This window comes from Sceloporus undulatus, chromosome 3, assembly GCF_019175285.1.
Source record: "Sceloporus undulatus isolate JIND9_A2432 ecotype Alabama chromosome 3, SceUnd_v1.1, whole genome shotgun sequence".
Taxonomy (NCBI): domain Eukaryota; kingdom Metazoa; phylum Chordata; class Lepidosauria; order Squamata; family Phrynosomatidae; genus Sceloporus; species Sceloporus undulatus.
The window spans coordinates 60,467,636-60,481,752 of NC_056524.1; the positions used below are offsets into that span (position 1 = coordinate 60,467,636).

The 14,117-nt window shown below is 36.5% G+C and overlaps 1 protein-coding gene across 1 annotated transcript in view; it reads left to right on the plus strand.

Moving 5' to 3' along the window:
* NCAM2 (neural cell adhesion molecule 2) overlaps positions 1 to 6,361 on the plus strand; it is a 290,517-nt gene extending 284,156 nt beyond the window's left edge. The window contains exon 18 of the mRNA XM_042459409.1: positions 433 to 6,361. Coding sequence (XP_042315343.1) covers positions 433 to 544 — 112 coding nt within the window. The 3' untranslated portion in view covers positions 545 to 6,361. The remainder of the gene's footprint in view (positions 1 to 432) is intronic.
* The last annotated feature ends 7,756 nt before the right edge of the window (positions 6,362 to 14,117 follow it).

The window sequence follows — 14,117 nt, forward strand, 5'->3', positions numbered from 1 at the left end:
CTATGATGACAGTAGCAGTCTCCCATGTCAGGTGGGAATTTGCTGAAGAACCAGACTAAAAGTGCCAAATGGTTACTGAGCAGTAGTAGTAGTAGTAGTAGTAGTAGTGTGTGTGTGTGAGAGAGAGAGAGAGAGTGCGAGCGAGAGAGGGAGAGGGAGAGGGAGGGAGTGAGAAAGAGAGAGAGAGAGAGAGAGAGAGAGACTTGGTGAGGATCTCTCAGAGACAACCAAAGTGGTGCTATAGCTGACATTTGTTAATAGTATGGAGAAGAATGCAATGCTAAACCACTCCTGATTTTTTTTTTTACTTTCAAATCCATATGAGGAGACAATCCAACTGAGACAGAAGAAATGACTCGCTCAAATGACAAAGTCAGTTTTTAAAAGCAAAGTTTACAGTTGTTATATTATGTCTTTTTGGGTTTCTTATAGGAAACTGCCACTGAAGGAAGAAAACGGAAAAGAAGTTTTAAATTCAGATACTATAGAAATCAAAGTTTCGAATGACATCATCCAGTCAAAAGAAGATGACAGCAAGGCATAATATGACAACTACAGCTGTCTTGAGGGGGGGGGAGGCATTTGGATTAAATAAATCTGTGACCAAAACTTTACATCTGACCTTAAGTTTCTAGGGCAACGTAAATGAAATAATTCATAGAAGTAGTTTAAACTGCTTCTGATGACTGCCCCCCCCCTTTTTTTTTTAATTTTACTCCAATAGGTTTAGTTTATAGTCCTGGCTGGCATCAGTCTTATGGTCCCAGTTTGGTAATCAGCCAATATAAATATTGTAATTTATTTTATTGATAAAAAGAAAATCTTTATGTCAAGATGCCCCCTTAGCCACAGACTGTACATGAGACAGCTATGCCACTTATGATGGAAATTAAACCCATGAGAGAAAGTGCCATACACATTTATATTTGTTTGTATTTGAAATTTTAAAAAAATTTTGGTTGCCTTTAAAAGAAAAATATATAAATATATATAAATATAAATATATATATAATATATCATTCTCAGTTAGAAATTAGATAGGTGTGGCTGGCAAAGGCCAATACTGACCTCAGCTGCAGCTGACCTTTGACATAAGGATAGACTGAACTTCCTCATGGTGATAATCCTGAGCTTCACACCAATTCTTAAAGACAATGAAGGCTTCATAAGTTTGATGTACAGATTTTAACAAAGTTGTGAACTATTTTGATGAAAATATTGATCACATCCTAACTATCCACGTCCACAGAAATTTCAGTGCTTCAGATATTTTGTATTTATGTTTGGAAGATTGTGTGTAAGCTAAAATTGTCAAAACTTATTTTGTGTGAAAGCAAGAATCCTGGAATATCCTGGAATATGACCATAGCACTCAGTCTCAAAGGAAATCTTGCAACAATAAATACAGGCTCAACTGAGTTGCCTCACTGTATCTATAAAACATAACATTGTTCATTCTTTGCTTTCAGTCATTTAGTACAAACATAAATATCTTTGTTTCAATATAACAACAACAAAAACCTATTCAGCAAAGGCTAGGATCCAACAAACTATTTTTTTCTTGACCCTCTCCAGTGTGAGCATTTTTTAATTCCTTTGGACATTATCCAATTCATATCGCAACCGTATTTTGGAAGCTTTTCCCTGTTTTAAAAGATATATGTCACTCAAAGCATGGAGCTAATATTCAAGAAACACAATTACAATGTTTCTTTGCATATGGGGAACTAGTCACATGTATAAGGGGAAAACACATATAATATACAATCCAAAATAGTGAAACATTTTAACTAGTCTCCACTATTCTCCCCTTGTTTTCACTTCAGAATGACAACGTAATTTACAGTGGAAGTATCCCTTCAGTTCCATAGTTGGGCATAGGGTTAAATCCAACATCATGCATGCCTACTAAATAAATAAATAGATATCATACATAACTATTTTATAAATCTGACTTGGTAGACAAAAATTAATGCCATTGACTACAATGGGTCTGTCATAGGTGAAACTAATTTTGGGCTTAGGGTTTAAATGTCATCTCACTCATAGGTACCAGACTTATTTATGAGGTTCATCCTTACAGACATTACTGATATTGGCTTGCCAAGAAATTATGAAATTAAGAAATTATGAAAAGAGTGTTTCAGATGCAGAAATCCAGCTCTAACAATAGTTGTGACAATGGCAGAAGTATTTGAAAAACTAGGACATGAGGGTTTTCTGAAAGCCACCTAAGAGTCTTAAACTTGGTGATTCTTCTTCAGAAAAAAAAAAAAACAACTGCTGTTTAACAACAACATCAACATGTTTCCTCAACAAACCAAGTAGAATAATTGCAATCCACTACTACATTTTCCCACATCCTTACTCATTTCCCCCCGAGACTGAATATTTATTAGAAATATTCTTGATGGATTATGACGGGCTGTATGCTTACAGATACAAAGCTACTCATACGAAAATAATTATTTTCTGACAATAATACATTTTCTAGTGACCATATGAATGGATCATATAATTTTTCAGATGTATATGCAGTATATTCATTCCAGACCCACCTACCCCTTGAAAACAGAGGCTCGCACATATTCAGGCCTCATTGGCTTGAATGGGGCATGCCCCATGTGCACGGCCCGGGCGTGTGCACCATAGAAAATAACCTTTTCGCATGTATTCAAGGGTGTGGATATCAGGTCCATGAGTTTGGAAAGGAGACTGTAATTCTAACTGAAGATTTTAGGATGAATTGAAATACCCAAATGCCTGGCATGCCTAGTGAGAGTGCAGATGCCTGTGGTTGTGCAGGTAAAGAAACAGTAATGTTATTTGTGTATCCTGACATAACAATCCAATCCAAGATAACCTGATACATGTCTTCCCCAAACTGCATTGTGTGTTAGTTCTCACTAAATAAATACAGGATTGCAGCCTCAAAACATTATACATCGATAAGATAAATGTGGGAACTCAAATAACCTTTATTTTTATATTACTTTCTAGATGGAAAATATCCCACGTATATCTCTTAAATATGCATGTCATATTTTGCTATTGTTTTCATAGGAAATTTAAGAGAAATCATGAAAATTTAATCATTTGTAAAAGGAATCTGTTGTAAAAATGTATTAATTTCAGTTCAGGTAAGATTGTAATTTTTTACTGTTTCTTGACAAAAATAGATGGAACACTAGGTGATACTGGAAGTGTTTCCTAGCTGCTACTATTGAGTGGTGGCCTGACAGGTGAAAGACTGCTGCCAAAAGGCCTCAGTTGATATCAACACAAGGATATGGGCAGGAGTTGTACAAGATGACAGTAGCGCTATGTCTCGAGAGATTCGTCCAGCATTCAGCACAGGTTCATTGCAGGTCTGCATCCCTGCTCCATGACAGCTTATGGTTCCCATGTTAGTGGGACAATGAATCTGCTCTGGTCTGAACTTCAACAGAGCTATCCATGGTGCTGAACCTTTTTAGGGAATATGATTTAGCACTTTAAACAACTGAAGGATACAAATATTCACTTATTTCATCTTCACTTGCAAGGACGCTACTACAATTTCTCAGTGCAGGAGAAAAAAAGTTTAACCCAAACAGGAAGGATGGTGAATGAAATATGGCAGTCAAGAAAGTCAACCAGTCAGCCATGGTCCTTTTACATGCCATATCTTTGAATTTCCTCTCACCCTTCTTTTTCCTTATCACCAGTCAATGATTTCTACTTGCTGAGCTTGCTCTATCCCCTCTGTAGTCTTCTTGAGTCTACACTAGATGTTTTCTTCATTTTGACACACTAGTTCAGCAAACATCGGGATTCAGATCATGTGCATGAATGGTGCTATATTCTTACAAGTAACACAAAAAGTAGTAGTTCACTCTTATTATAGAAGATGCTCCAAATATAAGGAATATCTGCTAAGCCTAGTGCAGAACCAACATAAAAAAACCACTGTGTAACATCATGCATTTATGTAGGGGTTCTTCATAGACAGAGTGAGGTCTATTTTATATCTCTCTAATTATATACATAATAAAATAAAACTGACATGGATTGTTTTAACAATATGTAATCATATAATAAATCCCCCAAAATATTTCCACGTCTGTATCAGGGAACAGTGGTGTTTCTCATGATTGTGAAGTTCTGCATTTAAGTGCTAAACAGTGATAAATAAAATGTCTTTGTGCCTTTGGGTAGCATGCCACTTTGCTTTAGTAAAGCAAACAAAAATGAAAATCTTCAGTTATTTGTCTATGGGTACCTCTTTCTGTGAATACAGAACCTCATACATACTTTCTTTCTCAGAAATATAAATACATTATAAACCACATCAATTATTAAAAACCCAAGCATAGCCAAGAAGTGCAGAAAGAGCCTTTTTTCTTATTTGTTTTATTTGTTGCTAAATTACTTATGTGTGTACAGAATTCTGTGTTTCCATTTCAGTCATCAATGAATTTTCTAGTTAACAAGTAATCCTTTGAACATGAGTTTAAAAGTTTTTTTAATAAATAAATAAAAGTCAGTACTATCTTCCACAAAGTCTGAGAGAGAAACAGAAGGCACAGTGACATATTAAAATCTTATTCTCCCAATCTTCATGGCTAAAGTTTATTACAGCAATCTTCTATGTATGTGTGAGTGTGCGTGTGTGTGTGTGCATAACTGATCCCCATAACTCTCAATTTTTAATTCTGTGCTCCTTATTTCCACAAAGAATCTGGACCATGATTTTATTGTGAAAAATAAAACCACACGTTAGTGTCTGCTTTAGTTGTAATAATAATTTATTAACCCAGACCTCTTAACCACAGCATATGGTTCAGTTTGTTCTGTATGTGTGATAAAATCAAATGTTTGACATGCACACAGTTAAAACAGCTGGCTACCACAATCAACCAGAGTCAAACTAGAAATGAAGAGGGAGGAGAGGTATGTGTTCCCTCTGTTTAATCGGTTTTGTTTGCTAAACCTTAGAGATTTAGAGATACCTGCTTCAGAAATTAGAATGTAAAATTAACTTTGTGTTTACCTTTCAACAGTGACAAAGGAGTTGTCCACATGAACCATAAGATCTGTGTTACTCTCAGCTTTCCATTGCTAAGTTTAGATGCAGGCCAAAAGTCTGGGGCCAGGATTGTGTCAATCCTGCCAGATTGGATGCAAATCCAGTGGATCTAGTCTGATCCTGGTATAATTTGATCAATGTTTGCCACAGAATTTCCTGGAAACTGTTTAGATATCTGTTTAGATGCCTCCCCATGTTCCTTACCTTGTTGTGCCATAAGTCATACTCAGAAGCCCTTTGTCCCTGCATCTGATGCTGAAACAATGTGCTTGGCCAGGTAGGCACAGCCAAGTGCCCCATTTCCACATCAGATGCAGCAACAGGGGGCATATGAGTACAAGCAATGGTGCAGCAAAGGAGGAAGTATGCATTGATAGTGGGTCCCAGCTTGGTACAAAGATGGGTGCATAAAACCCACATATCCCCATGCCAGTCTGGGGAATGACCCAGTGAGCACCTGGGCCAAAATAGCTTGGCATCAGCCCACCGTATCCTGATATGTCTACTCAGCACCAAAGCCGACCATGCTAAATGCAAAATGTATATGTGAGGAGAAACGTAGACAAGATCTCTTATGCAGCCTGAGGAAGAATGTCTTCTAATTACATGTTAAACATATCATGTAGTTTCACCCAAGTTCTCTCTATGAGGGAAATGCAGAATATCTCACATAATAATTGTGATCATGTCCTTGAATATGAGAAAGAATATTGTTAAATGTTACCTCACCCAAGAAGGTTGAATGTTGATCTCAAAATATATTTGGGGAAATTAAAATAGTTCTTCTCTGCTCAACCCACAGTATTTCTGTATTTTTCCTTGTTGCAGTTTATTTTTTGTGCAGGTGAGTGACTAGAGTGGAAAAGCATAATGACTGGTATCAGTACTGATGTACTTTAAAGAAATCATTTGCCATATAATAAAGTGTTTTAAAATAATGTTGAGTTTAAAATCTGCATTATGAAAATGTTTACTGATGTAAAATAACTGTGAGCTACAACATTTGCAAGATTTCCATTATCCCTGATTACATGAATGACCAATGACAATCCTATTCAAATATTACTGATGCAACTAGGAACTGTCACAGCAGTCTTTAGGTCAATTATAGTCTGTCAACAATCTTTCCTGTTGAAAATGTCAGTGTTGTCCCACAGTATTTACATTTCAGATTAGGATAAAGACCTTGCTTGCTCTCTGGAAATGAATGAAATATATATTTCAGTCAAGGCTAAGCTATTTAATGTTCCATATAATTCACAGTGTTAAGTGTAGTTAAAAAAAAGCTGACTAATTTTAATTTGTGTGCAGACGTTTAAGATGGGATGAGAACCTCTGGTTTTCCAGGTGTTATTAGCCTACAAGCTCCATCAGCCATAGCCACTGTAGTCAATGGGAAAGGATGACAGGAGTCCATGGTGAAGGATGATGGGAATCCAGTAGTATCTAAAAGACCATACATTGTCCCTATTGGTGAAATCAGTATATTGACAGAACACAGAAACAAATAAAAAATGGAAAAGAATAAGCCACGCAGCAGTAAAAACTATAGGCACATTTAAAATAAAATAAAGTTCTACATATGTCATAAAGGGAAAATTTACTTAAAATGTATTTAAAATGTACATTTTAAATAGATTATGAGTACAAAACCCTCTGAATGTACAGTTGGCCCTTCTTATACACAGCTATTTTATACACGGATTCAAGCATCCACGGTTTGAAAATGTTCAAAAAAAGTATACATTTCAAATATCAAACCTTGATTTTCCATTTTTTATAAGGGACACCATTTTGTTAGGTCATTATATTTAATGGGACTTGAGCATCCACGGATTTTCTTATTCACGGGGGAACTTGGAACCGAACCCCAGCATATAACAAGGGTCCACTGTATAATAATTAATAGTTAAAAAGAAACTAAAAATCAAAGAGACAAATCATTTTAACATCCCCAGATATATAGACTTCTTAGACAATAACTTTCCTGTCACACTTAAATTTAGTAAGTTTTTTTTTAAAAAAATTCTGTGTACAGGTAAATTAAAACATATCAATTTGTTATTTGTCAACATGTTGTTTCAACAGTCCATAGACAGTATCTGCCACCTGAGTTAGCGACTGCTGTGTTATTGTTTCAGAACTTTATGTCCCTATGAAATTCTGTATATATGTCTAAATTGTAAAAAAAGAAAAAGAAAAGATACTGCAAATGTTGGTTTTGTATTATGAAAGACACTGATAGTATGGATTACAGTAATATCAATTATTTGTCACTCTCCACCATTTGTATATTAATAGTAAAGAGACTTTTACTTTAATGAAATGTTGCATTTTACTTTTATGTCGTGTCTGCCTACCAGGAATAATCTCAGTTGAGAAGGGAATTAATAACAGTACATTCATCATTCCAATTCTTATATCCTTAGAGAGGAGGTGGACAACTAAGGGCACTCCAAGTGTTTTGGGCTGCAGTACTCACCATCCTTTCCCAGTAAATGTTCTGGCTAAGACTGAAAGGACATGAAATCCAATAACATTTAGAATCCTACACTAAAAGAAAGTGTACATTACCAAAACTGAGAAAAATAATATGTTGGTGCTACATTGCAATATAGTGGAATGCATAACATACATCCATTTTGGGCAAGTGTTGAAAATACTCCATGAGAACAAAACTGTGGATAATTACAATGATATCAGAAAACATATCCAGGGGTAGCAATGTAGGGCATATAATGAAGTACAATAACATCAAACCAGATTCTACTGGGAAACTCACAGTTAAAGCAGGGCATGAAAGCAAAAGCTTTCTCCTGCTAGTGATCCCCAGTGGCTGGTCTTCAGTAGCATGCTACTTGTCACAGGATGGTACCATTGTTCCATCAAGATGGATGGACTTGGATAACTTAATAAATATGTCTAACCAGTTGTTGTTGTTGTTTTTAAAAAACCTTTTTTTAAGTTACAGGCCATCTTCACTGTGTGGGATATGTGATTTAGTATACACTGTGTGAAATTCTATTTCTTTATCCTGAATCTCCCACCAGTCATTCAGTTTTCAATAAGCGAGTGAGGAAAAACTCTACATCTACTCCTTACTCTGTTTTTTATCTAAACAAAATAGGTCAAAACATTGTAACACCTTCCTATAAACTAGGAGCTATGGGACTAGTAACCAATTCTCAGCCCAAGGCACCTTCTAGGGACAATATCCAAGGGAAGGTAAAATGAAGTTCCAAAAAACAGAAATAGCTAGAAGTCCATTTCTATTTTTCATTTGATAATAAGGAGAGAGGATGCTTGCAACCTTTTTAAAAGGGAGAATGCAATAATGATAACAGTAATAAGAAGAATAATCCTAATTGTATAAAATGGAATAAACCATACAGCATAACTATCCTTGTTTGCCACTAGTTACTTTGTAGCACTGGCAAACAAACCTCTTTGGTGGAGTCGGCAAGTTCCAGACAGACTTTATTTTCAAACAGCAAAACAATATTATATTTTTTTTCCTCCCTAAAAGGAATAAAATTTGAGGGGGGAAATTATTTACATATTTAGGGGGGAAATGGAATAGTATAAAAATGTAGAGTAAAAACTATATTGGTGTGGCCTTAATTTTAGCTATTGCTTTTCTTTCTATGTGAATTCATGTCATATTGTTTGAATTTTAATGAATAATTCTGGCTGGTTTAAAATTAAAGTGACACAGCAATTAAAGCACTGGTTTAATCTTATAAACATGACAATTCATTTTTATATTAATATGTTTGAGTTCACTGTTAATAAAAACCTGGGCAGCATAATGGTGCATTATTATGAAACACGAGATTAAATAATGAATATGCAACTGAAATACATGAAATATATTTTCCTGTAAATTGTATTACAAAGACATAGTAATGCATCTTCTGTTTCAATTTCCAGCCAAATAATAATAATAATAATAATCCATATTTGCATATGAATAAACACAGATATGTCATAATTAAAAAATAAAAGTATCCTAGGAACAAATTCATTTTGATGTTATGACTGTTAGGAAGGATCAAATTAGGGGAATTTTAATTAGCTCAAATATTGTGAGAAGCGTGTCCTAACAATGCATGCACAGGATCGTGTCCCTATGTGTATACCAGAGGTTGCCTAGTCCACCCCCAAGAGAAAGAGACTCGGATACCAATGAGGTGCAATTAAACTATGAACATTTATTAAAGCCACACAACAAAAAGGATCACACATGCACACACACATTCAATGCTATAGCAAGGGAGGGGTGAGTTCGGGGAGTAAAGGAAGGAAGAGAGCGGAACCATTGGGAATATTACCTTAGAAGTCTTCTCCAGGAAGTCGGATGAGATGTAGGTTGGTAGTGGATCACGGCCGCAGGGAATGGAAAAGAAAGGGCGGCCACAGTGGCTTAGGAGCTGAGTTCTGGCGGGCAAAGCTAACTAGAGGCCCGGTGACAGTGAGCTTGGCTTCGCTCAGTGATTTCAGCAGAGCAAGATGCTCTTGGAATCTCCGGCTCAGAAACTTAATGCTCAACAAGCCCAGTGAAGAGCTGGAAACTCGGACCTTATATAGGGCTAAACAGGTCCTCAGGCGATGGCTTGCCTGTGAGACAAAGGCATGATTGCTTAGGCTTTGTCTAAGCCAAAAGCTACACAATAGTTGCACAATGCAAGAGGTCTGGCACTTTTCAGGAGAGCAGATACCTTGATGGCAGAGCCGTTAAGTTAATCACTGGCTCATTAAGAAGGAAGCCACATCTACTGTCTTCCTTTTGCAGGTCTCTGCAGATCTGGTTTTGCAACTCCCAAAACTTCCTCCGAAAGGTTTAAATCTACCTTGTTCCTGAGACCATGCCCTGGCAGAGCAGCTGGCTACATGGTCTCCTCGCCTTTAGGTTAATGGCGGATTGCTGTGGGGTCAGTCAGGGGTCATAGCTTCAGACCGCATGGCACCCAAAATTTTATATAAATCCATACTTGGTAACATGATCTTTGCTAAACAAACTCAAAAACATAACTTTGTTGTTTCAGCCATAACAGAATCAATACACGATATACACCACAATTTGGTTTATTTTCTGTTAATAGACAAGAATGATAATGGTATTTTAAGTGTCTAGCAGTGCATGGAGAAGCCCCATTAGTCTTAGTTTTACCATTTATCACAATTCATGTTGTTTAAACCATGTATACCTGTCAGACTCCTGTCTATTCAGAAGCGAACCCCTTTGAGCTGGGTTCATTTATTTTCAGGCAAGAGTGTATAAACTGCAGAATCAGTTGATGCAACCCCAGTGCTTAAGCTGAATAAGAGCACTTACAGATGATTTGTAGGCTAATCATGTTTTTCTGAGAAATTGAGGATTTTCTTTAACCATTGATTTATAATCATTTCTATCCTGCCTTTCTATCAGTTTTGATCATCAATGCAGTTACAGTACAAACATAAAAACACAGAGAAAGATGGTTTTTTTTTTAAAAAAAAATACAATTTATATATATATATATTTAACTGAAGTTAAAGAGAACCTGGTCCACAAAAAAATTAAATTAAATTAAATTAAATTAAACATTAAAAAATCAGCACCTGGAATGTTTTCAACAACATTTTCAAGCCACTATCAAGAATGAAGCATCCCAATATTTTAGGTACTAGTACATGTGGAAACTCTAACATGGCCAAGTGAATGAAATAATTATCCCAATAATATCTGTATGCTAACATTTGTCTGCTGGCATGCAAGATTAAAATGGGAGGGTGACATGAACATGAAAGTAAAGGATGCTCCTAAACATTGTTATGCATGTTCCAAAAGCATGCAAGAATGACATAAATTGAGGCTGCATCTGCATTGCAGAAATAATGCAGTTTGATACTGTTTTAACTTAACAATTAAAGTAGCATCAAACTGCATTATTTATGCAGTACAGATGCAGCCCCTCTAAGGTTCTGTAGCTTCATTCATTCAGCTGAATATGATTACAGCTATAGTGATGATCAGGATCCTGATAAGGAAGCTGGCCTTATAATGGTACATAAGATGGAGAACAGAGCATGAGATCAAGACCAAGATTAATAATGACAAGAGCCATGCACTTTCACAGAAAAATGAAAAAGGCCTTCAGAAATGTTTAAAATTCCATATGGGCACATCAAAGAAAGAAATCACAGAAGAGTGAAATACTGTTCTTAAAGTGTGTTTAGGTGGTTGAACAGCAATGAATAATTCATTCAGTGAATGGTGATGGATGTGTTTTTTTTAAAGCTGTTTTATGATTGACTGTTTAGAATTCAAAAACCAAAGGCAAATTGCTTTTGAAAATAAGTCTTGGTTTTCAGTTTGTTCACAAATAAAATGTCAAATATTGCAGGTCTGAGAGTTTGAGCATGTATTGGATATTCAATATTAGTGCTTATATGGTTAATATGATTACCTTTTCATGTTACAAAAATCTGCATATATCATCTAAACAATGAGACATTCACGTTTTCTTCAAATGCGTCAAACTGTCAGCTATTTCTCAGTGCTCAGCAACTCACTAATTTGTTTTTCAGCACAGTGTGTAGAGCTAAATATACATTCTACACCAACCTATGCATGGTGCCTGTTTAGAAGTAATTTCTACTGAATACATGTTTAGTATTGCATTCTGTAAGTTGCTTTGTTGCAATTTGTTGAAGTGGAAAACTAATGCTATTTGGGCCTTGGCAGACCCCAAATCATCTGCCAAGGCCCATGCATATGTTTTTGTGTTCACATAGTTAACCTCACAATGTACTATGGCCTCTTAGTGCAAGAAAGATCCTGTGAGTGATCAGAGGACATGAAATATAAGAAGAAATATCACTTGATAGCTTGGTTTAAATTGAACCTTTTTCCTTTCTGACTTAAACTTAGGGGCAAAATAGACGACCGCAAAACAATGGATTGGGGCCACCATGGAACCACGCACCATGGCACAGTGACAACTACATGCCACAGCCCCAATCCACCTTTTTTGCCATTCCCAAAAGGCACAGCTAATTGCTGCTACTTTTTGCACTGGCAAAAAGCTACTTTTTCCCAGCCCACTGTTGCTTTATGGTGCTCCTGTGGTATGTAAATGCCAAAACACCAGAGTGCCTGGAAGGTGGCCCACATCTGGGCAGATGGGCAACTTCCAGGCATCTTAGGGGTGTGCATTATGCATATGCTATGCCCCCAAGCCAACTAGAAGCTGGATCTTTATTGTGGTCTGTTCCAGCTCTTAATTTATTTAAATTCCCTTCATTCGTCATCCATATTAGTGGTCGGAATTATATGGCACTATAGGTCAGAGGCAAAGTGTGGACCATAGACTACTGGCATCTCCTAGGGCTGTTCTCTAGGGAAGATACAGAGGCATTCAGCTCATTTTTAGACCTTCCTGGACCGTTTTAAAGAGCATCTATTTTACATTATCGTTTGGGATTGTCCCAGACAAATCAGGGCAGTTAGAGGGTTGTGTTTAATTGCTCCCAAGTTGACTTTGACTTATTGCAACCTTAGTTGGAGGATATGAATTTATAATTAGGGATATATTTGGGTGTATAATTAGGGAGCCATATAGCATGAGGACCTCAATGTTCTTCTTTGATGTTAGAGCCTGTAGGAGCTTCAGAAAGAAGACAACTGTTAGACTAGTGGTGGGAAATTGTAAGCCTCTGGATGCTGCAGGACTTGGGTTTTCATAATCACTCTGTATCTGTTAGGATGGCTAGGACGGCTAGTATTTGAAGTCCCATGTCATCTTGAGGGTCCCAGTTTCTCAACTGGCCTTAGAACTCTTTTTTTTAAATGGAGAGGTTATTCAATATGCAGTGAGAACACAGAGATGCCTGTAGTTACACACCAACTTACTAAACATAGATCTTTATCCCACAGATCATGAAAAGGCAGAAGCTTGTTAGCCACTTTCTGCTTTCCAGCCAGGAAGGAAGGAAGTAACTCATGATATTTCTGCCCCACATATCAAAATTACTTAGCTGCTCTTGGATGCTATGCACACTGACATTCAGACTGGGAGAATGTCATTTCCTGACCTTCCTCTTTACTATTCCTCTCAACTACAAAATTTCTCTCCATTTTGTTTTAAAAAATACTAGTCTATATAGTCTATTTTAATCCTGGATAAAAGTACTTGTAAAAGTCCCATCTCTACCTGTAGAATTCAAGGGAGATATGGAGAATTTCAACAGAAAACATAAACAAAATAATAACAGAAAATTATTAACATTCATATGGATAACCTGTGAATCTTTCTTGAGTGAGCATTCCAGAGTTGTAGCACCAGGAATATTTGAATGGAACACAGAAATCAATAATTAAAAACATTAATTAAAAACATATAAGAAGTAATTTAAATGCAAGGCTTCAGATAAACATTTGCATTTGCACAGATGTTTTCCTTTGTTTAGAGGAACATATTTTTATATGTCATGCTGTTCTTGTTTTCTTTGCCTTCCATGAAATCAAGTATTGTTTTCCAATTATGACTGTGCAAGAACTACCATCGGCTTTGCCCCTTGAAGCCTTTAGTAAACATGGTTCTCAATGATCCTAGCAGATGTCTCTGATTTGAGCCCCCTTTCTTCCACTTTCCACAGAAGCAAATGCTGAAAAATGAACAAGCATTGGCCCTGAGCCCATCCACACCAGGAACAATGTGTTGACATAGCCAGAAGCACTCAGAATCTGTCCATCGTTCCCAAAAGCTTAATTTTCAGATCAGCCATCCTCATCATATGTCTTTCTGAACAAACTAGTCTGTCATTTCCCCTCTCTTGGGTCATTGCACACTACTCAGCATATTATTTATTTATATTTTAATCCACACTTTCCTCAGTTAATCCATATGTTATTAATTGTCCCCAAGACAGCTTTACATCCTGTGCACATCTGTTAGCTGAGACTTGCCAAAATTCCACAATGTTCTTATTTTACTCTTCCTTCTTTCTCCTCAGCCAATTAATGATTTGCCTGCCTTATTTCCAAACAGCAAATGCATATAGTAAT